The following is a 24,310-nucleotide window of genomic DNA, read 5'->3' as shown; positions in this document are numbered from 1 at the left end:
CACAATCAGCTATATAGTACTGTACTGTAATAGGTTGTAATACCTTTCACACAAATAATACATAAAAAATAAAGAAAACATTTTTAATCATACAGTACAGTACCTTGAAAAGTACAGTAGTACAGCACAACAGCTGGCATACAGGGGCTGGCATCGAGTGAACAGGCAAGAAGAGTCACTGACTGGAGGAGGGAGAGGAGGTGGGAGATGGTAGAGCTGAAGGATCATCAGCAATAGGAGACAGAGGGCAAGCTGCAATGTCACTCATGCCTGACATTGATGGCACAGGTTCTGGTTCCTTGTTGGAACCAGATGCACGTTTGCATCTTTGAAAGTTTGAAACTTGAAGGTTCGTATGTAGGGGACTTACTGTATTTAACATAGGGAAAGGTAATTATATCGGTTTTGGTTTTCAATGCTTATCCTTTTATCCATCAATTCCTATTCTAGGTATCTATACTATGACTTTAAAAAGACAAATAAGTGGGACTTCCCTGGAGGTCCAGTGGTTAAGACTCCACGCTTCCACTGCAGGGGGCGTGGGTTTGATCCCTGGTTGGGGAACTAAGATCCCACATGCCACATGGTGTGGCCAAAAAAAAAGACAAATATGCAAAGTATACCTTTGGAGACAGTGTTTTATTTTTATTTTTTAAGTAAAGAAACAAAGCAGAAACAACCTAAATGATGGGATAAATTATGGGCATTCATAAAGTGGATTACAATACAGCCATAAAAAGGTATATTTTTTCATATTAACATAGAAATGTATTAAAGCTGTATTGTTTAGTTAAAAAATAAATCTACCTACCTACCTACCTACCTACCTATCAATAGCAGTGATGTGCTGGAGCTGGCTCCCACAGGAATCTTGAGAGCCAAATGTACATATTATCTTCTGAACTTTGCAGTCAAGAGACTGCATGTTGGTTGCTTGAAATTAGCCACAGTGGCAGTATTTAGTATACATCAAGGAAATCAGCACACCACTGGCTTCAAATAACAGAAAACACAGACTAGCACAGACTTGAATTCTAAGACCATTAACTGTTTTGGTCAGAAGCAAGTCCAGGAATGCATCAGAAACTAAGGAGTGTCATGGAGGATCAAGCCTCTTTTTATTCTCACCTCAGTGGGTGTGCCCTTACATTTCATTGTTCAGAACTGGTAACACAGCCAACCCCAGCTACCAGGGAGCTTTGGAGAGCCAGTAGCTAGCAGGAGGAAATAGGATAGATCAGACCATTCATCTCCTGAAGTTCTACCTATTACTGCGGCAAACAAATTAAGGTTTTCAGCAAGGATGGTTTAGGAAATGGAAAAGCAGCGTCTACTACTGTTGTGTGTATGCACACTTGTGTAAATATAGAAATAAATGAATAAATGTGTCTTCTTTAAAACGTATTTATGCATCAAAATGTTATATTAGAAATATAATACATTCCTAACAGTTTTTAAATCTAGACTGGGAAGGTAGGACTTGGGGGAGAATTTTACTTTTAAAATTGCCCTGACTTAAGTGACCATGTATTTATTATCGGAACAAAGGATAAAGACATATGCTTTTTTGAAAAAAATTAGAATACATGTGAAACCACTTAGCATAGTGCTTGGCACATATGTTTAATAAATAATGTTATCTTTTATATTAGCCTATATATCTTAAAACTTTTAATATAAGTCCATATCTACCTCTTATTACATTTATTTGTGTTTTCTGTTGCTGATGTGAATGAGAGGGAAGATTTATTGTGAGATAAGAGAAGGTAAGTCTGGAAAGGCAGGTAGGGAGAAGAAAAAGGGCCCTTGATGGATGGAGGAAAAGTATGGGTTTTATTCAGTAAGGACTGAGGAGCCATTAAAAGAACTAATGAAGGGTAATGTAATCAGAGTTATGCTTCAGAAGGATCATTTCCGTTGTAGCACACAGTATGGGGATTGAAGGAGCAAAGAACCAGGGCCACCAAGAGCAACAATTATGGCAGGGCTCGCAGTTCTAACAATTGATACCAAAGCAGCGTAATAATCAAGCACCTGGTGTTTGAACCTTCTGGGAGAGGTTACTAGGGTCAAAAGGATGTGGCTCATCTGGTGTTTAAAAACCCTGCGGCTTACATGTACACAATCAGCTCATAACACTCTCTTAGTGTCAGAAAGGTGCATATGTGCCCTTAGGCCTGCTTTTGATTTTTTTCTAGTTTTTGATCTTCTCCTCTCATATTTCCCGGTTTAAAAATGCCCTAGATGTTAGTTGTCAACTTGTAAAAATGTTGAGAATTTGCACAGGAGGAGGAGGTGGGTGACTTGTGTCAGCCACAGCAAAGGTCCTGATTACAAGTGTCTGGATATGAAACAATAAGGAAACAAATAAATGAAGATGATTAGTAGGAGGCATAGAAAGGCCACAGGAGGCAAAGTAAGTAGGATTTAGTAATTCTCAGATGAAGGAACTGACAGCGTGAGAGAGAAGAAAGATAAGTTTTTTTTGTTTGGGTGTCTGAGATTATAAGTTTTATAAGTAGGTAGAGCAGTTTGTGGGGCTCCAGTGAGAAGCTGAGAAAGATCATTAAGTTTTAGATATATTGAACTCAATACTGACAGACATTAAAATGACACTGTTCAAATGAGAGTTAAAAAATTCAAGATCAGAGCTCTGCTTATATTATGGTATGTGAGGTGGACATAAAGAATTGAAAGTTGTGGACCCAGAGTTCACACTTGCAGGAATGGATGACATCACCAAGAAAGCTACTGGGGTAAATGGTGAAGGTTGAGGGAAAAACTGAGAAAGTATCCCCTTAAGGGGCAAGGAGATACTGGTTTCCTGAGCAGCAGCAAGGAGGTCAGAGAGCTGCCTAAACCCTGAGTCTCACCTATGCTGGAGAGAAATCTGAGGGTGATCAAAGTGTCAGCGAACTCAAGGAGCCTGGGATTTGGTAATGAGGTCATTATTGACTGTGAAAGCTGTTTTGGAAGAGTGGGGGTGATGGATCGAATAATATCTCAAGAGAAAGAATGATATCAGAATTGTGACTCGAAGCTAAAAGAGAAGTGGGCTAGACGGAATCTTTCTGTACAGCTTTCCTAAGTAGTACCATGTTAGGCAAACAAGAGACCACAAAGAATTGACCTTGTAACTACTAGAAAAACACAGAAAACCTCCAAGTATTTGATAACTGATAACAGTCTGATTTATTGTTTAATTATTAGAACTTTTCTGCTCAACATCCTTCATTTAGCTCTGTTGCTTGGTAAACTAAGTATGACCTAGACGGCCCTCTGTGATCTGGGTTCTGCTTACTTCTCCAGCCTGACATCTTACTCCCCACATCCGCTACCCCAAGACCGCACACAGAGCTTTGTTCAGTTTTCCAAATGCCTCTTGCTGTTTCCTGCCCTGTTTGCAGCTTCCATGTCTTCCAATTCCTTTTAACTTGGTGAATCTATAACTACCTTCCCAGACTGAACTCAAGTTCTCTATAAAGCCTTTCTGGTTGTTCAGGGTTGATATTATACTTCCCTCTTCTGAATCCCACTGCACCTATATCATGTCCTGCATTTCTACCACCTAGTTCTGGGCTGGGTATATAGTCTGTATTCAATAAATGCTGAATGAACAAATAAATGAAGATTGCAAGTCTTCATGTTGCATCCATTATTTTCATTTTAAAAAAGTGTGCAGTATAAGTACACTTGGCATTTCTTGCTGTACAATATTCAATTTTGTGATTTTGCTAAAACACAAATAAAAATTTTATATTATTTAAAACTTGTAAAGTAAAAAAAGCCCTAATATCATTAGTCTGTTGTAATTGTCCATTTCATTTCTAAATGTTAGAGTGGGCTCTTTTCTTTCCATAAACTCTTTTCTTTGAAGAAATTATCCTCTTTTTGGCTAAACTATTGAAGTGGGATGTGCCTCCTTTCCTAATCTAAATGACTAAACTCAAGCCAATTAAAGTTTCAGAGTTTCAGTGTTACAGGAATCAAGGAGGTTTTAATCCCAGGGAGACGGGAAAGACGGCCCCTACACCTGGTTTCAGGTTGATTACAAGCCACAAGGCAGTATTTTGGCATAAAAGGTTCTTTTTGTATTAAACACCTTTTCGGGAGGAGGAGGTGGTGGTGTTGAAGATTAAATCCTGAGTCAAAATCCCGCCAATTTGCACTGTTCTTTGGGGAACAGGCTTTCAAAAGCCAAGGAACAAAAGAAGATTTGGTTTTCCAATCTCCCTGAGGCGGCAGAGGCTACCAGGTGAAACCAAAGTATAAATTATCAACGAGGAAAGCGTGTGTGGGGTGCGTGTGTATGTGTGTGTGCCGGGGTGGGGAAGAGGAGGGTAGGAAAGGGAGCTAGAGCACTTTCTAAGGCTCTGAGGACTTTTTCATGAGGGACCTCGTTACGTAATATTTATAACGAAAGGCGCTACAGCAGCCAACGCGCTGGCCCGCATTTTTCGTCCCCGTTTACAACCACCAGCTAGGATACAATGGGGATGGGAGGAAGGGACTAGAAGAGTCCGGCAGGCGGAGAGCGGTCTAAACAGCGGGAAACCAACCACTGGTGCAGAAGCGAGCCCAGAGAATTTCCACCGGTTCTGGCCCCAGACCACGGACCCCGAGGGGCTGTACTGACACTACGGATCAGCAGGGGAGCCAGCTTAAAAATGCAGCACCTGGGATCCGACCTCTTAAGATTTTTATTCAGTACGCGGGGAAAAGGAGCTAGGGCTTAGAAACCTGCCTTTTCAGTCGGCTCTCTGGGGATTCTGGGAAGGTGAGCTGGAAACCTCACACTGAGACCACCACACTTGAAAGTGGGCCGAAGAGTCCTCAGGCGAGGGTAGTAGTGGGGAAGGCCCGCGCCAGGCGCGTCACCGCGCGCGGTTGCGAGCGCGCCGCTCCCCAGCAATAGCGCATGCGCCGGTCGCCTTCCTGCGAAGCCGCGCAGCTTCGCGGGCCCGGATCTTCCAATCGGATCCCGGCGTTCTCCGAGTGCGTATCCTGGAGCTGCCGGCTGCCGGAGGCGGGAGGAAAGGGGCCGCCCGGTCCCGGGCGGGGCCGCGGCCAGCGAAAGTCTGCGGAGGTCTGCGGGGGAAGTCGAGTCTCCGGAAGTGGCAGTTGTAAACACCGTCTCCCTGGGGCTGGTCTCCCTCTTGTTCCCCCCTGTGCTCTTTGTTCCCCCTCACTGGGTCCTAGAGTCCGTCGTGTTCCAACAGTTTTTGCTCTGACCCCGCGGTCTGCCTGGGCCTCTTTCTGCTTTTGAGATCCGAAGGTGCCCCAGGGGTCTTGGGTGTGCAGTCTGGATCACGGGAAACCCCTGAGGTAACCACCGGGTGTGGGGTTTTGGAGGAGAAAGATTTGGGCGGGGAGGTGTTGAGAGGAAAGGTATAGGGGGCTGCAGTGAGGGTTATGGGGACCCCGAGTTAGTTTGAGGCTGTTCTGTGGCAGTTCGTGTCGTCTGTGGGGACACACCTCCAGCTCCCTGGGCCGGGCCTCTGCGCCCACCTGGAGGAAGATCCTCCTGGAGCATCCTAGCCAAAGACCGCTGCCTCAGTACCCAGAGGACTGGGTAGGGACCAGAGGGCAGGACCCAGAGGGCCTGGACTTGGAGCTTCTTAGGTTTACAACTCCGGACTGCTGGGCTCTTTCCCTCTCAAGAATCAGTAAGTCCTTTGAGGACAAGGACCAGGTCTTTTTCATCCCTTTTTAATAAAAATGCCAGGCACGCCCTAGACATTCTATAAATGCTTGGTAAACGAAAGAAAGAGTTTATGCTAGGTTGTCTTCTGTTGCTTCTACGCCAGGACTCTTAGGAGGCAGAAGAGAGGGTTGTGTTTCCGGGCTGTGCAATTTCTGAAGAAGTGGAGCCTACTTTTGGCTGTTCTTTATTTATTCCATATGATATCTATCCTAGGCAAATACACTTTTTTTTCGTTTTAAGCAGATCTCCAATGATAACTGCATAAGTTTGCTTGAGAAGCAATTTCATTAGGTGTCCGACTCTTTTGAAGACATTACACATCTGTTTTATAGTTGTTTTCATAATCTTGGTAAAAAGAACCTACCATTTTTTGTCACTTGTTTTATTGAACAGTTAGTGCCTAATAACAAAAGCCTAGAGTCGGAAATGCACTTGGTTTCCCTTGAAATGAAGAGGAAACAAAGGCAGTGCAGCCTAAAAGGAAAGATGAAGGCAGTAATTGTAGTCTGGAGATTTCTGTATTAGTCTGGTGGAGGCTTTTATTAGCTGTGTCACCTCAGGCAAATCACTTAAGCTCCCTGGGCATTAAGATGCCTTATCTGTCAGATAAGGAGGATGCACTTGGTCTCTAAAGTCCCATTTAATTCTAAAATACTTTGATTGCCTCAGCCCATTTGTCTTGGTCTTGTTTTCGTGAAAGAACCAAACATCTTTTTTAAAGGTGAAATGTGTAAGTTTGCTGATAGACGCCCACAACACAGTTGTGGTTACTGTTGAAGACAGCACTGTGTCATGAAAGAGGATGGATTTAGGAGTCAGCCAGAATATGAGCTTGAATTCTAACCCTCCCACTGGATATCTTTACACAAGTTACTCAACCTCTCCAAGCCTCAGTGTTCTCATCTGTGAAATGTGCATAATAATCTCTAGGGTTATTGGGAAGATTCACTGAGATCAGGTATGCTTAATGTAGTGTCTGGCATGTAGGAAGTGCTCAATAATAGCTTTTATCTTTTCATTTTCCCCGCCCCTCACCTTTCCCCTGATCTGTGCAGACACATTGAGAGAGATGAGTACATTTTGGATGACCCACAGGACTCAGATGTGAGGTAGGAAAACTTAGTACCAGTGGTGGCTCTGAAATCTAACACAGAATTGTCTTACTTACTCTCGGGATGTCCAGAGCATTGATCTCTTGGCCTTAGTTGCCCTATTACCTATTTCTAAAAACTTCTTATTGAAGAATGATATACATAACATCCCCTCATCTGTTTCAATGGGGATGGTGAGAATAGTCCAACTTCACTACCAGGAGAAGATTAAGATATTAATACATTAACATAAAAATCTGATTTAAACTTTGCTGTTATCCATTACTGCCCAAAGGATGCCCTGGTTTTGGCCCAGCCCTGTGGAGATTCCATCCAGATTCAGAAATCCACTGGAAGTCTGAGTCATCTTTCATTAAGAAGACCGTGACTTGTAGTTAGTTTGGAAGTGTGAAAGAATGATCTGTGTTTAAGATATCTGCAGTATTGAGCAGAGTGCTTCCCTGACAAGCAAGGGAAGCCATGGGGGTGAGCCATGGCTTGAAGGTCAATAGCAAGGCACACAGCAGAGCTCTGGAGTCAGGGATTTCTCAATCTAGGTGGATTGATGGGGCTTTGAATCCTGACTTTGTCACTTACTAGAGATGTGACTTTGGACAAGTGACTGAATATCTTTAAGCCCCAGTTTCCCCTTGGTATAAAATGGGGATATTAATGGTATCTTCCCTTGGGGTTGGTGTAGAGTGAAATGACATAATCTGTAGAGTCTTGAGCATGATACCTGGAGAAGGGTTGTTTGCCACAGTAGGAATGATGACAGCAGGGAGTGGCTTTGGGGTATCAATTTTGGGTATCATAGATAATGATGAATATTTTCAAATGGAAAGCATTATTTAAAGAGTTACACAGATATTGAGGCTGAAGAGAAAGGCTAACATTGATTGCGTATCATAAGAAATTTTTAATTACAGATACAGATTAGCCAAATTATTGTTTATCTTAACTTGTAACATTTCATAGGGAAGTTTCAAGTAAAGCTAGGAACATGTATTTATATGGGGACCCTGCATTTCTTTGGCTTAGCTAAATGAAAATATTCCACTGATATTTTCATTACTGTACCTAGCTACTTTAGCTTCCTCATCATTTCCTCTTTCCATTCTGGTGAAAGAAAAGGGAGATTTTGCTACATCTCTGCTATATTCAATAGCATAGAAGTCCCATCATAGTTTAAATTCAACTATAGACCTACATTTGGCCCTTTGTTGATTTAGTTTTCCTAAAATACAGGTAGGACCTTGAGCCCTGGTGTCATCAAGAGCTGATATCAGCGAGAGGAAGAAAATAAGAATTTTCCCAAGGAGACTATAGACAGGATATATTTTTTATGATGATGAATGTAAAAAATTGGGATATAATTCACCTAACATAAAATTCACCATTTTAAAGTATACAGTTTGATGGTTTTCAATATATTCACTAAGCTGTACAGCAATCACCATTATCTAATTCCAGAACATTTCCATCACCGACACCCCCCCGCCAAAAGAATCCTCATAACCTGCTAGAAGTCAGACCCAATTCTCCTTCTCTCTACCCTCTGATAACCACAAGTCTGTTTTCTGTTTCTATAGATTTACCTATTCTGGAAATTTCACATAAATGGAGTTATACAATATATGGCCTTTTGCATCTGGCTTCTTTCATTTAGCATAATGTTTTCAACATTCATCCATGTTGTGGCATATATCGGTACTTCATTTATTTATTTATTTATTTTTAGATGTTGGGGGTAGGAGTTTATTAATTAATGAATTTATTTTTGCTGTGTTGGGTCTTCGTTTCTGTGCGAGGGCTTTCTCTAGTTGTGGCAAGTGGGGGCCACTCTTCATCGCGGCCTCTCGTTGTGGAGCACAGGCTCCAGAGTGCAGGCTCAGTAGTTGTGGCTCACGGGCCTAGTTGCTCTGTGGCATGTGGGATCCTCCAGACCAGGGCTCGAACCCATGTCCCCTGCATTAGCAGGCAGATTCTCAATGACTGCGCCACCAGGGAAGCCCCGGTACTTTATTTCTTTTTATTGTTGAATAATATTTCATATTTTGTTTATATATTGGCCAATTGATGGATATTTGGGTTGTTTTCACTTTTTGGCTATTTATGAACAATGGTGCTATGAACATTTGTGTACAAGTTTTTGTTGAAGTCCAGTAATTATCTTAGAATGTGTCTTGTTGGTTGTGCTGGGTCAGTATTCTCAGATAATGCAGTTTGTTTGTTGAAAGTGTGTATTAAAATCTTTGTATTTCAGGACAGTTTTCTTGAATTACAGTTTTTAGTGTTTGTTCTGTTTCCCTTGCTTTGATCTTCTTATTCAGGGACTCCTGTTGTCCCCATGTTGGTTATTCTTTGCCTATTTTCAGTATTTTTTCACTTTCTCTTGAATCATTTTGATCTCTTTCTTAAATTTTTATTTAAAAATTTTACTTCTTTTTTGTTTCATAGGTCCTTAAAGGCATTTTTTGGATCATGTGTATTTACTCTTGTTCCCTCTAATTTAATCTTCCTTGCAAAATGATTTTTAATTTCTAATTCTTTCTGATCTTTTTCACCTTATTTCTGAGGTTTTTTAAAGTTTTATTTTAATTTTTCTGATATTTATATATTTATTTATTTATTTAAGAGAAGTCAGTTCAGTATTTAAGTGCCTTATTCAGTCTCTAATTCTGATTCCTATTCTTTCATGCCTTATACCATTTTGTTAATGTCTTGTAGCTCATTTTGAAGTAGTAAGTTATGATTTTCATCTGTTTTGTGGGCATGTCTTTCTGTCATTCTTTCATTTATAGGAGTCTATTCTGTTCCTTACTCTCTATTTCCTTATGTTTGTATGGGATTTGACCACCCTACTTTTCTGTTGCTTATTTTTATGAAAGGTTACTTTACCTGAATTTTTTTTTTTTTTTTTTTTTTTTTTTTGCGGTACACGGGCCTCTCACTGTTGTGGCCTCTTCTGTTGCACAGAGCACAGGCTCTGGACACGCAGGCTCAGCGGCCATGGCTCACGGGCCCAGCCACTCTGCGGCATGTGGGATCTTCCCGGACCGGGGCACGAACCCGTGTCCCCTGCATCGGCAGGCAGACTCCCAACCACTGTGCCACCAGGGAAGCCCAGTTTACCTGAACTTTGAGCAAGGTTCAGGAAAGCCTTTCTAACTTCACAGAACCCTGTCTTTTGTTTGTTGTGAGTGTTAAAAACTATGGTGGCTTGGTTCTGAGATTTCCTGGTCCTATTTCCTCCTACAGTTTGGTCTGGGCCATGTCTTTACTGCCCCTATCCTGCTCAGTTTTGATTCCAGCCTCTACTGATTCTCATTAGTGTGGGCCCCTGTCCAGGAAGTAACTTGACAGGTCAGTTATGAAGGTCTGTGAGGCTGGACTGTACCAACCCTTTCAGGACTCTCTTACCATATGCCTGTTTCATGTGCCAGTTTCAGCTGCTGCTCTCAGGTTGTACTACAGCACTTTCCATTAACTGTCTGTCGACCCTTTGGGGGTCCTTTCAGATGCATACTTGTTATTTTCCTCTGCTTGCTTCTCTGTAGATACCTCCACTCTGTGCAGGTTTTGTGGCTGTTGGTGGTTTGCCCTTATTCATTTGTATTTTGTAATTATTTGTTTTTTGTAAATATTGCCCATGATTTTCTAGTTTATCTAGTTACCTTAGATAGAATTTTTATAAACTCTGTTATGTAAATTAATTAAGAAATTAAACTATAGAAAAACAAAGAGACTTTATAAAAGACACACACAGGCAGGGCTGGTGTAAGAACCCATTTTGTAGTTTACATGTCACTTTTTTTTTTTTTTTCTATTTAACCCTGTAAAAGCATTTTCAATCTTCTTATACATATTAGTTTTCTTTTGTGTAACAAGTTACCAAAAACTTAGTGGCTTTAAACAGCCCTCATTTATTATTTCTCAGTCTCTGTAGGTCAGGAATCTGGGCACTGCTTAGGTGTGCCCTCTGTTCAGAGTTTCACTAAGTTGCTGTCAAGATGCTGCTGGCTGTGTTCTCATCTGGAGGCTTGACTGGAAAGAATCTGCTACCCAGTTCATTCAGGTTGTTGGCAGAATGTATTTCCTGTTGGCATCTGTATGACCGAGGGATCCGGCTTTTTACTGCCTGTGGGTTGGAGGCTGCCTGCAGTTCCCTGCCATGTGGCCCTCTCTGTAGGCAGTTCACAGCGTGACAGTGTTCTTCATGATCAGCTAGAGGTTGTCTGTCACTTCACTCTGCTAGGACAGAGTCTTATATAACATAATATAATCATGGGAGTGCAGCCTGTCACCTTTGCCATATTCTGTTGGTTAGAACCAAGTCACAGGTTCTGTCCGCAGTAAAGGGGAGGGTATTATACAAGAGAGAAACACCAGGGGGCAGAGATCATGGGGACCATCTGCCTACTATGTTATCTGTATCAGTGATCTGGAAGTTAATGAAACCTGCACCTGAGCTATAGACCATTTTCTCTCTAGAAGACCATTCAGATTTGAAGATGTTACATAGCAAAATAATACACTGAGAAATGGTGGTTGCCTTCAGTTTAGCTTTATTGAAACAACTATGTTAAAATTTGGTAAACTACCTCTTCCCACACTTCTCTGCCCAAGATCAAAACAAAACAAAAAGCACAGACATTATTATGGCCCTAAGTATATAAATTCTTTTCCTGTGAGGTAAATAGAGGTTCTGTTTGTGCCTGTTGTGACACATATGCATATGTGTGTGTGTTTCATCCTTTTCACTTTAAAAATAGAAACATTTTGTATATACTTTTTTTTTTTTTTTTTTTTTTTTTGCGGTACGCAGGCCTCTCACTATTGTGGCCTCTCCCGTTGCAGAGCACAGGCTCCGGACGCACAGGCTCAGCGGCCATGGCTCATGGGCCCAGCCGCTCTGCAGCATGTGGGATCTTCCCAGACCGGGGCATGAACCCGTGTCCCCTGCATTGGCAGGTGGACTCTCAACCACTGCGCCACCAGGGAAGCCCAATTTTGTATATACTTTTTTTTTTTTTTTTTTTTTTTTTTTTTTTTTTTTGTGGTACGCGGGCCTCTCACTGTTGTGGCCTCTCCCGTTGCGGAGCACAGGCTCCTGATGCACAGGCTCAGAGGCCATGGCTCACGGGCCCGTGGGATCTTCCCGGACCCGGGCACGAACCCGTGTCCCCTGCATCGGCAGGCGGATTCTCAACCACTGCACCACCAGGGAAGCCCTGTATATACTTTTGAGCCTTGTACATTACTCTTAAGTTTGGAAGAGTCCCTTCTAACTCTTATACTTCCATTCTGAAGGCAGTTCCTCTGGAGTCTGAGCTTTGGGGGCATGGTGGTAAGATGAAAAGATTTTGGGACTCAGTATCAGAAGAGCTTGATTGAGTCCTTGGTGTCCCCTACTTGGTAGCTGACTGGCCTTAGGCAAGTCATTTAAGACTTTCTGAATTAGATGAGTTTCTGTAATTGAAATGAGGGTAATGAACCTCAGATAAGGTAATTTATAGTTTAACTGTATCAACAATGACCTTGTAGAAAGAGCTTGGGCTTTAGAGTTATATAGACAGTAATGAGTTGGAATTTTGGTTCTGTAACTATGTGTCTTTTGACAAATTACTTCTAATCTCTTAGTTTTCTCTTTTGAAAAGGATAATCTTTACACTGCAGTGTTGTAAGGATTGGAGTTCTATAGTTCTATGTATAAATAAAGTACCAAACACGGTGCTTGACATTTTACTGGGTGCTCAATAGATTAATGATAGTGGTGTTTGTCTACCACTATTCCCAAACTTAGAATTTAGGTCCCTGGAGAAATGGGATTTCCCCCCCCATCTTGGTAAAAGTTCTGCCTTCTTTGTCCTAGGTCAAACTCTTCTGCATCAGCTGTGTGAATCACTGACTGTTTTGAAGATCCCTTAGTGTTTGGCTGCAGGAGCCATTAGTCAGTTCTCAGTACTGTGTTTGAGTCTACATCTCAGTTGGCTTATTTGAGTCTCTTTTCTTTCAGTGATCTCTCTCAGGGTTTATTGGGAGCAGGGACAGATCAGTTTAGATTTTTTTTGGGGGGGGCATCTTCTAGCTATCCCTGTATATCTACAATTTTACTAAAGAATTCTTTTTTTCTTCATAATGGCGTGCCTTGGTGGGTCATTTATCACTCAGTGTCCTGGCCTCTCAGTGGACCCTTTTACTTTTTATTATTTTATTTTTTTGGTTGCGCCACATGACTTGTGAGATCTTAGTCCCACGCCAGGGATTGAACCCAGGCCCCTGGCAGTGAGAGCTCCAAGTCCTAACCACTGGACCATTAGGGAATTCCCACTAAACAATTCTTTTATTACATCTTTAACCAGACCAAATCACCCCAAGTGTTACCTACTCCTTTCCTTTATCAGAGATCTCAGAGGGTTTGTGTTACAGTAATAGAAACTGACAGTGACTGTGTACTGGATATGTGCTGTGTATATTACTTAAATATCAAATATATGAGCTTGATATTGTTATCTCCTTATGGTTGAGGAAATAAGCTCAGAGAGTTTAAGTGACTTGCCCATGACCACATACTTGTAAGATGCTTATTGGAATCCTAGCTTAGATCTCTCTGAGACCAAATCTCATGGTCTTTCTTAGGATATTGGACTTCCACTGGGGATACCAAGAGACCTTGTGAGATCTTCATATTTGTGTCTATTTGGAGTTAGTTATTGTTATCTCTCTGGTTGAGATGTTTACCCAGAGATTCCTTCATACTGTAGTAAAGTAACTTACAATTGTTGACTCAGTATAATTTGGAGTATCTCTGGTAGAAGAGTGTTCTGGAGAGAAGGCCAGGGTAAGTGACAAATCCTCTCTCCTTTCCTTTTCCCTCTTCAATCCCTTGGGAGAAGGCCTTTGAAAATTACTGTAAGATCTTTTATGTGGGAATGCCTTGTCCTCTTTGATGTAACATTGCATTAAAAATATTTCATTTATGAAAAAGTCTTTTGGGACCCCAAAACATCCCTGGACTGCATTTTCTTTCATACTGAATTCTGTGCCCTAGAGATAGGCACTACCTATTCCCCTTCCAGTTTAAGAACAATTAGTCACTATTTTATTGCTTTTTATTTGAGAAATTAAAATAATACTATTAGCATGTTCTTATAAGAAGGAATTTCTTTCTAATGTTTTGTCATTTTTGTTTCTAATCTTACTTAAAAAGAAATAAAACACTGTGGCTTTTATTTTATTTTATTTTTTTGTAACTTAAAAAATGTTTATTTATTTATTTAGGCTGTGTTGGGTCTTAGTTGTGGCACGCGGGGTCTTCATTGTGGCACGTGGAATCCTTTTGTTGTGGCATGCAGACTTTTAGTTGTGGCATGTGAACTCTTAGTTGTGGCATGCATGCGGGATCTAGTTCCCTGACCAGGGATTGAACCTGGGCCCCCTGCATTGGGAGCATGGAGTCTTACCCACTGGACCACCAGGGAAGTCCCCAAACACTGTGGCTTTTAAAAATATAAGTATTTACATGTTTTTAAAAGAATAATCTTAGGGGCTTCCCTGGTGGCGCAGTGGTTGAGAGTCCGCCTGCCGATGCAGGGGACACGGGTTCGTGCCCCGGTCTGGGAAGATCCCACATGCCGCGGAGCGGCTGGGCCCGTGAGCCATGGCCTCTGAGCCCGCGCGTCCGGAGCCTGTGCTCCGCAACGGGAGAGGCCACAACGGTGAGAGGCCCGCGTACCGCAAAAAAAAAAAAAAAAAAAAAAAAAAAGAATAATCTTAAAAATACAGATAAGTCAAAAAACAAAAGAAAAATCACCCCTAGTCTCAGGACTCATATAAATAACTACTGTTATATTGTTTACTATTTTAACAGACTTCAGCCCGTGTAACCTGTAAGCCACAGACATCTTGGACAGTTTTAATCATTAATAACGAAGTATATCATTAAGCAACAGTGGGGTATTTTGAAAGAGTTGGAAGACTCATCATGAGTTTGAACACTTCAAATAATGCCCCTGATGATATCCAAAGGTAAGCCTCCAGTATCTTCTAGTTGAGGAATGCTTTTGGTTGCAGGGAACAGGGAGAAATAAGTGGTTGGAGAGGCTGATTTTAGGAATTCTCATGGGATGGTAAGGGAAGTGGAAATTTCATGGGACTGGAGGAGCAGGAATGATGCCTCATAGAAACCAGAACTGGGTCTGGAGACTCTGTGTGGCTCTTTATGCTCCTTTGTTAACTCAGTGTACAAAAGTTAGTGTCTGTACTTTCTCCAGTCCCTAGAGACTTGCTTATTCTTTTCTTCTGCTTATTCATTATTACTTGGCTTGCCACAATCTGTGTTGCTGTGTTTCCTCTTATTTCCTCATTGCCCCAACTCTGATTCATCACTCTACTTAAGTGTTCTGTTAGTTTCAGCTCCTTTTGTTAACTGCTCCTTTTCTTGGAGTTTACATTCTAAGAATTGCTGTTGCTCATCTTTTTTGTACCATTCATATATGCCTTTGGGTGAGGTGCCTACCTTTGGTTTATTCATATCTCATGTGAATAATATAAAAACTCTGAGTCCATAATACAAAATGGAGCCATTTCGGAGAGTGCAGCTCAAAGTGTGGTTTATGAAGAAATAAGTACAGAAATTGAAAGCAAGTGTTTAGAAACTTTTATAATCATGTAACAGAGTAATTTTCTGTTTGTTGAATCTAATAATAAAACACTTAGAATTGAATTTTATCTGTTTTAGTTATCCCTTTTAAATACATTTTACAGAAGCAATGGGAGTGGGGTGGGGATAGTCCTTGCTCAGGTTTAGTTTGAGAAGAACTGATCTTGAGCACCTTTTCAGCAAGGATGTGTGGGTGGGGTGAGTACCGTGACTAACATGTACTTTGCTTTATAATTAGGATTTTCTTTGTAAACATTTCCCACCAGTCTTTAGGAGCTACCTGAAATCCTTTCTGGAGCAAGACAGAGAATAAATGAGTAAAATATTAATATTTTTCTTTACTAAAATTTTATCTTAAAAAGAATTTTTTCTTTTATCAGATGTTTCAAGGGTTAAGAGTGAGGTCTCATCAGCTGTTTCTCCACCACTGTGGTGAGGAAGATGGTTCACAAACTGCTAAAGAGAGTGTTTTAAGATTCCTTCTTGCTCTGATATCCTATCTTATATATGTGCATATGTATATATGCACATAGATATGTATATTTTAATGCAGATAATGCATGTGTTTTTAGAATAATTTAAAAAATACAAATGAATAAAACAATGAAACTGCTTATAATCCTACCACTTAGAGTTAACTACTGACAGTATTTTGGTATTTACTTGCCCAGACCTTTTCTTTTGAACATACAAATATATATTTTAAAAATTAGAATAATATTTTACATTATTTAGTATCTTGCTTTTTCAATTTTTTGGGGGAACATGTTGCCAAATTAATATACATCTGTCATAATTTTTAATGGTTAAATTACTCTTCAGACTTCTAGAATCTGGACCGATGAAGTTATTTAAACTCTGCTATTTACCACGAATTTACTTTCTGTTTCTATAGATTTGCCTTTTTTGAACAATTCATATAACTGGGGTCATACAATATGTGGTCATTTGTGTTTGGCTTCTTTTCAGTAGGCATGTTCTTCAGATTTATTATGTTGTAACATGTCAGTACTTTGTTTCTTCTTATTGCTGAATATTATTCCATTTTATGGATATATACATTTTAGTTAACCATTCACCAGTTGATGGACATTTGGGTTGTTTCCACATTTTGCCTATTATGAGTAACACTGCTATAAACACTTGTGTGCCAGTCTTTGTGTAGACATTTTATTTCTCTTGGGTAGATTCTTAGGAGCACCATTACTTCATCATATAGTAAATTTATGTTAAAATTTTTAAGAAACGGCCAAATTGTACTCTAAAGTGACTGAACCATTTTACATTTCCACCAGCAGTGTATAAGAGTTTTATACATTTCCACATCCTCCCCAACACTTGTCGTTTTCTGACTTTTTGATTATAGCCATTCCAGTGAGAGTAAAGTAGTATGTCATTGTGATTTTATTTTGTGTTTTCCTAGTGAGCAATGATGTTGAACATCTTTGCATGTGCTTTTTTTGCCCGTTTGTGTATCTTCATTGGTGAAAAGCCTATTCAGATCTTCTGCCTGATTTTAAATTGAGTTATTCATCTTTTTGTTATTGAGCTTCAAGAGTTCTTTATATATTCTAGGGGCTTCCCTGGTGGCCCAGTGGTTAAGAATCCGCCTGCCAATGCAGGGGACACGGGTTCGAGCCCTGGTCTGGGAAGATCCCACATGCCACGAAGCAACTAAGCCTGTGTTCCACAACTACTGAAGCCCATGTGCCTGGAGCCCATGCTCCACAACAAGAGAAGCCACTGCAATGAGAAGCCCGCACACTGCAATGAAGAGTATCGCCTGCTCACCACAACTAGAGAAAAGCCCGTGCATAGCAATGAAGACCCAACACAGCCAAAAATAAAAAAAATAAATTTATTTTAAAAAGAGTTCTTTATGTATTCTGGATACAAATCCTTTATCAGATATGTAATTTGCAAATATCTTTTCCCATTTGTTGGCTTGACTTCATTTTCTTGATAATGTCTTTTGAAGTGTAAAAGTTATTAATTTTTATGAAGTTCAATTATTTTTCTTTATGGATTGTGCTTTTGGTTTCATATCTAAGAAATTTTGCCCAACTTAAGGTCATGAAGATTTTTCTCCTGTTTTTTTCTAGAATTTTTATAATTTTAGTTCTTACATTTCGGTCCGGGCTCCATTTTAAGTTACTTTGTAGTATATGGTGTGAGGTAAGGGTCTAAATTTATCTTTTTGCCTGTGGAGATCAGTTGTTTTAGCACCATTTGTTGATAAGACTATCTTTTCCCCATTGAATTGTCTTGACACCTTTGTTGAAAATGAATTGACTGTATATATATGACTTTATTTCTGTGATCTCAATTCTGGTGCACTGATCTAAATGTATATTCTTAATTCAAATTCTAAACTGTTTTGATTACTGTAGCTTTATGGTAAGTTTTGAATTTAGAAGGTGCAAGTCCTCCCATTAGTTTTTCTTAAAGATTATTTTGGTTTTTCTGAGTCCTTTGCTTTTCCATTTAATTTTTAGGGTCAGCTTGTCAATTTCTGCAAAACCTACTGGGATTTTGGTAGGCAATATGTTAAATCTGTAGATCAATTTGGGGAAAGTGGCCATCTTAAAATACTAGTCTTCAAATACATAAATGTGAATGTGGAATGTCTTTTCATTTACTTAGGTCTTCAATTTAGTTCAACAATAATTTATGCTTTTCAGTGTAGAAGACTTGAACATTTTTTATTAAATTTAATCCTAAATCTATTTTATTTACTTGATGCTATTATAAGTGGAATTATTTTTTAAATTTCAGTTTTAGATTATTTATTTCTAGTGTTTAGAAATGTGATTGGTTTTTGCATATTGATCTTATATTCTGTGACCTTGCTGAAATTGTTTTTTAGTTCTAGTCTTTTTGCTTCTTAATGGATTTCTTAGGATAATCTTACAGGATCATGTTCTTTGCAATTAAAGACAGTTTTACTTCTGCCCTTCCAGTAAATGTGCCTTTTATTTCTTTTCCTTTTTTTTTTTCCTGATTGCACTGTCTAGAACCTCCAATACAATCTTGAATAGAAGTATTACTAGCAGACATCTTTGTTTTGTTCCCAGTCTTAGGGGAAACTTTCAGTGTTTCACCATTAAGTTTGATGCAACTTTTTGGCAGTTTTTCATAGAGGCCCTTTATCAGATTGATGAAATTTCCTTGTATTCCTAGTTTGTTGAGAGTTATTTTTAACTTTAAAAAAAAAATTAATTAATTAATTTATGGCTGTGTTGGGTCTTCATTTCTGTGCGAGGGCTTTCTCTAGTTGTGGCAAGTGGTGGCCACTCTTCATTGCGGTGCGCAGGCCTCTCACTATCATGGCCTCTCTTGTTGCAGAGCACAGGCTCCAGACACGCAGGCTCAGTAATTGTGGCTCATGGGCTCAGTTGCTCTGCGGCATGTGGGATCCTCCCAGACCAGGGCTCGAACCCGTGTCCCCTGCATTGGCAGGCAGACTCTCAACCACTGTGCCACCAGGGAAGCCCAAACTTTTAAAAATCATGAATGGGTGTTGGATTTTGTCAAATACTTTTTCTTTATCTGTTGAGATGATCATATAGTTTTCATCCTTTGATTTAGTAAAATTGTATATTACATCACTTGAGTTTCAGACATTATACCAATTTTCTATTTTGGGGGTAAATCCCAATTAATCATGTTGTAATTTAATTCTTTCAAAATGTTGCTGGATTTGGTTTGCTAATGTTTTGTTGAGGATTTTTTGTATCTCTATTCATGAAAGATATTGGTCTGTACTCTTCCTTTCTTGAGATGTCTGCCATATTTTGGTATTATGTAATGCTGGACTCAGAATGATTTGGAGAAATGTTTCCTCCTCCTCTAATGTGAGGATTGGTATTATTTCCTCCTTAAAGTTTGGTAGAATCTGGACTTGGACTTTCTCTATGATTAGATTTTTAAAATTATTAATTCAATGTTTTTATCTGTTATAGGTCTATTCAGATTTTCTCTTTCTTTTTGAGTTAGTTTTAGTAATTACTGTCTTTTTAGGAATTTGTCCATTTGATTTAAATTGTCTAATTTGTTAGCATAAAGTTGTTCATGGTATTCATTATAATCCTTCTAGGTTGGTAGTCCCATTCCCTTTTTTATTCTTTGCTTATACTTTAAGTTTCTTCTCTTTTTTCTTTGTCTAGCTAACCAAAGTTTTATCAAGTTTATTCATCTATTTAAAGAATCAAATTTTGGTTTCATTGATTCTGTTTTATTTTAGTCTTATTTAAAAAAATTACATATGCATGTTATTTAAAGACTAATGGTTCTAAAAGGCTTACTTACTGCTGTTAGGAAAAATAGCAGTACTTATTACCTTGAGACAGATAAGTTTCTTTATCCCTAGAAAGAATCATTTTCAACTCTCTGAGATGGTTTTTTAAAATCCATATCTCTTCAAACTTTTTTTTATATTGCTATTTGATTTTTCATGTTTAGCCATTATCTACTGACTTTGCACTCTAGAAGTTCATAATTTAGTTTTCATTCATAATTGCCTCCTTTTCTATTCTCTCTTCATTTAGTGATATGTATCTTGGTTAGATTAATCAATGTTTACATTATCGTATAATTATCAAAACTTCCCAGTTGAGCCATGTAGTAGTATTCAGTGACAATTTTTTCTCTCCTATACATTTTGTTTTTCTTGGATTTAATTAATAGTTGTCTCATTTGTTGTTTACTTGGCTTAATTTCCATGAACTTATGAATTCAACTTCATACTCCCACCAAGTTTTATAAATCTCTCAATATGTTCACATAGTTGATGTATTCTGTTGTTTTCTCTTTTCATCTTAAAGAAATTACTCCTGGAGGCATTGGCCAGTACAGTTGGAACAGATTGCCCTTTAAGTGATTTGCTGCACAAATTTCACTGGGTGCTTCCTTTCATCACTATCTTAGACATCCCTTTGCTGTTTTCTTATCTTGAATACTGTACTTTTGAGATCCCATTTCTTTCTCTTTCTCAGTGTGGGTCCTTATTTTGGTGAAACAAGTCTTCAAGTAGCCCCTTATAAATGTTTTGATGTCTTGTAGATCTGAAATAGTCTTTCGCATACTCTTGTCTTTGAATGGTACTTGTTGAGCATAAAATTCTAAATTGGAAATTATTTTCTCATGCAATTTTTTTAGGCATCTGGGAGATTTTTGTTTTTACATTTATTTATTTAGTTTTTCATTTCTTAGTTTGTGTTTTTGATTTCTAAGAGCTCTTTTTTTTGTTCTATGAATATTTCATTTTTAATTACATCCAGTTTTTGTTTTATGGATTTTTTTTATCCTCTCCTATTTTTCTGAGGATTTTAATATTAAGGGTTTTTTTCTTTCTCTTTTTTTTAAAGTTGTCTTTTCCCTGCATCATCTTTGACTTCTTCCCTGCCCCTTGTAGTCTCTGTCTTTCTTATCAGATGCTGCTTAACTTCCGGTGATCCTTGGCTCTCTGTTCATATTTTAAAATAGAGGCCTAAAAAGATGATTGGAAGCTCAGTGTATGAGGCATTCTCTGTAGGGTGATCTGGTTAAGCTGTTTTGCTGGAGAACCCCTAACATTGGCATGTTTAGGTCTTTTTCACCTTGCTGGTTAGATTCTCTAGGGAAGATCCTTCTAGTCTCTGCTTTGGCTGACATTTTTCTGTTAGACAGTAAGTATTAGAAGACCAGGGATATAATTTATTATATAACTTTTTACTTGAGTCTCTTGCTTTTGGTATGGAACACTTACCCGATTTGTATCTGATGTCTCCAATCCAGAGATGTTCTGTTTTATCCTCTCCAGGGGATAAACCCTTGGTGTTCTGCCAGAGTGGGGAAGAAATCAATACCCAGTTGTGTGGTGTATAGGGTAGAGGATCTGAGGATCTTATTATTTCTTTGGCAGACTTTCAACCAATTCTCCTGTTTTCTGCTCTGCTTTTACCCCCATTTTAAAAGGTGTTGCCAGTGAACTGAGCTTTTTGGGACTCTGGTATAAATCATGTTGCTTTTCCTACCGTTGGCTTTGAATTCAGCTCTCATATAAATCACTGACCACTTATCCACCTGCATTACAGCTTCCAGTATTTTATTGCTATTGTCTCATCTCTGGTACTAATTCTCCTTGTGAGTTTATATCTCTGAATTCTCTTTGCTGTTAAATTATTTAAAATTTTAATTTTGCTTTTAGGGAGAGAGTAGAACTTTACTCTGCCATTTAAAAGCATGAGTCTGTATTCTCTTATACTTTCTCTTTTTGTAATATGTGTTATATTTGCAATAAGTAAAATATGTTATTTAATAAGGTTAAAAGGAGAGAACTCAGTCTTCTCCAAAACTTGCCAGCTTGTGATAGGATCAGATAACCTTTATTGCCTATCTTGAACAATATGGTGGTTTCCCAGTGGACAGTGGTTTGTTTCTAGTCATATACTGCTTTGCATTTCTATGTAGCTTTTGCAATCAATATCTTTTACTGGCATGTAAGTTCCTTTAGGGTAAGGACTGTAACATGTTCCCTGTTTTTTTTTGAAAAATAAGTTATCAGAAATACGGGAAATGCTGGAAATTTACTTAATAATTATTTTGATCTCATAGGTTGAAGAATGCCTCATCTGATATAAAACAAATGGTTAAAAATGAAACAGACTTGGATATTACTGCTGATCTCAGAAAGAAACTCCATTGGGCTAAGAAAGAAAAATTAGAAATAACAACTAAGCACAATGCAGAGGTAGAATTTATTTTCTTCTCAAATAATGTTAAAAGTAGAGTTTGATTATTTTAGATTCATTTCATATTGGAAACTACTTGTTTTAACATTTATCACTGTAACATTCCTGTGCTTAAAAAGAACATTAATAAAACAGATGGTTTTTAAAAATACAGTGGAATTGTATAGGAGTGTTCAAGTAGAAATCTAATGAAGTATTGTATTTATTGGTATGTTGCCTCAATTTTATTTTAATTAATGAATTATATTTGCTCAAAAGTGTTAATTGATGAATGCGTTTGGTGACTAAGGGATTTGTAAATTAGGCATTTTGGAAATCTTAATGTAGTTTCCTTATGGTCTCAGTCATAGAACAGTCTCTTAAACAATTAGATTTGAGTATGGAATTTTTGATCAGTGTAATTCATGAATTATCTTAGTTTCTTTTTCAATTGTATCATTATATCTTTTACTTTATTAGTATGTGTGTATATATATATAAATATCTGTATTTCATATGTATATACATATATTCCAAGGACAGAAGTTATTTTTTACTCTAGGATAATTCATGAATTATATGTTTATGTCTCTTCTGTCTGTTATCTTTCTTCTCTGTTTTCTTCTTTTTCTTTGTTTAAATCTTACTCATTCTTAAAGCTCAGCTAAGGCAGCCCAATGTAGTGGAAAGAATATCAAGTTACAGAGACCTGGACTCATTCTTGGCCCTTCCATTTACAAGATATGTGACCTTGGGCAAGTTATTTATCCTTTACAACTTTGGTTTCTCATTGTGAAATGCTGGTCCCAAAGGGTTGTTGAGATAATTAAATGAAATAGAATTTGAGAAGTGTCTGTGCACTGTAATAGTAGTTGTAATTTATTGACAGTTAAGCATAAACAGTGTATTTTCCTTCCCTGTTTGCTAAATTCCGATGCTATTCTGTCAGGAAACCTTTTAAAGCCTTGCTAGGTGAAAATGATTACTCCTTTCTTTCCTCTCCCATAACATGTTGCTGTTACAGATATTTTAGAGCTAAAACATTTATTTCATGCTTACCTGCACTTCTTTAGTCCTTAAACTTCATGAGAGCTGAAAGTAGTGACCATGCTTTGTCCCTGTTGAGTTACTTATTGGCACATAGTAGGCCCTCAGTAGCTGTGTGTTGAATAAACGTTCGGAAAAATGATTTTTTTCAGGTTCTCTAAGGAACAGTGCTTTATGATTAAAATAACAAGCGATCAATCTATGACTTTTATTTGTATTTTTAATGGCAATTGAGGTAATTTTAAAGTGATAATTGAAGTAGTAATTGCTTTTATTTATGTTGTACTATTACATACTGGATATAAAGTAGTTTTTGTTAAATGGGTGCTAATTGTTCATAATCTCCAAAACTTATTTTATAAACCAAATGTACATTTTACTTGAGAATATTAGTGTCATGATAATCATTCATCCATTAAATATATTCTTTCACATATATTTATAGTTATCACATTTCTCTTACCAGAACATACATTTATTATCTTTTATTTGATCAAAATATTTTGAATAATTTGTTCACATTAAAGAGATTGGAAATTATCTCATGGAAGAAAGAGAATTTTCTCAAAATAGGTAGTTATAGTTGGTTCAACTCCAGGTTTGTATTACTGTTCAGTTTTACTGTTTCAATTATTTGTTTAGCTGATTTTACTCATATTATGTAGTAATTTTTTTAGCTATGTAATTTCTAAATATGTCCATTATAAAGCAAGGCAGAGAGGAATGAAACTATCTAAAAACTAAGGCCAGATATTTGCCTTATCAGGTACTCCTAATGCTAACACACTGCGTGATTGGCACAAAATTTCTTTAAAATCTAAGTGTCCCCAAAATAGATGAATGGATAAAGAAAATGTTTTAAATATATATATATATATATATATATATATACACACACACATATATATGTATATATATATATATAAAATTAAAAAAAAAATTATTTCTTTATTTTTGGCCTCATTAGGTCTTTGTTGCTGCGTGCAGGTTTTCTCTAGTAGTGGCGAGCGGGGGCTACTCTTGGTTGTGGTGCGTGGGCTTCTCATTGCATTGGCGTTTCTTGTTGCGGAGCATGGGCTCTAGGCATGTGGGC

The 24,310-nt window shown here is 38.3% G+C and overlaps 1 protein-coding gene across 10 annotated transcripts in view; it reads left to right on the top strand.

Annotated features, from left to right (window-relative positions):
* The first annotated feature begins 4,947 nt into the window (after positions 1-4,947).
* Positions 4,948-24,310, top strand: part of CCDC171 (coiled-coil domain containing 171) — a 345,966-nt gene continuing 326,603 nt past the window's right edge. For 7 of the 10 annotated variants that reach the window (XM_067041467.1, XM_067041472.1, XM_067041468.1 and 4 more), the window contains exons 1-3: positions 4,948-5,325; positions 14,669-14,826; positions 22,055-22,190. In XM_067041467.1, the coding sequence (XP_066897568.1) occupies positions 14,783-14,826; positions 22,055-22,190 (180 nt within the window). In that variant the 5' untranslated portion in view covers positions 4,948-5,325; positions 14,669-14,782. Of the gene's footprint in view, positions 5,326-6,757; positions 6,814-13,587; positions 13,640-14,668; positions 14,827-22,054; positions 22,191-24,310 lie in introns of those variants that run through there. The other 3 variants (XM_067041464.1, XM_067041465.1, XM_067041466.1) reach the window with 3 other exon arrangements.

This window comes from Kogia breviceps, chromosome 8 (assembly GCF_026419965.1).
Source record: "Kogia breviceps isolate mKogBre1 chromosome 8, mKogBre1 haplotype 1, whole genome shotgun sequence".
Taxonomy (NCBI): Eukaryota; Metazoa; Chordata; class Mammalia; order Artiodactyla; family Physeteridae; genus Kogia; species Kogia breviceps.
The sequence above is the reverse complement of the archived record's forward strand: the minus strand, read 5'-3'. Positions and strand labels throughout refer to the sequence as shown.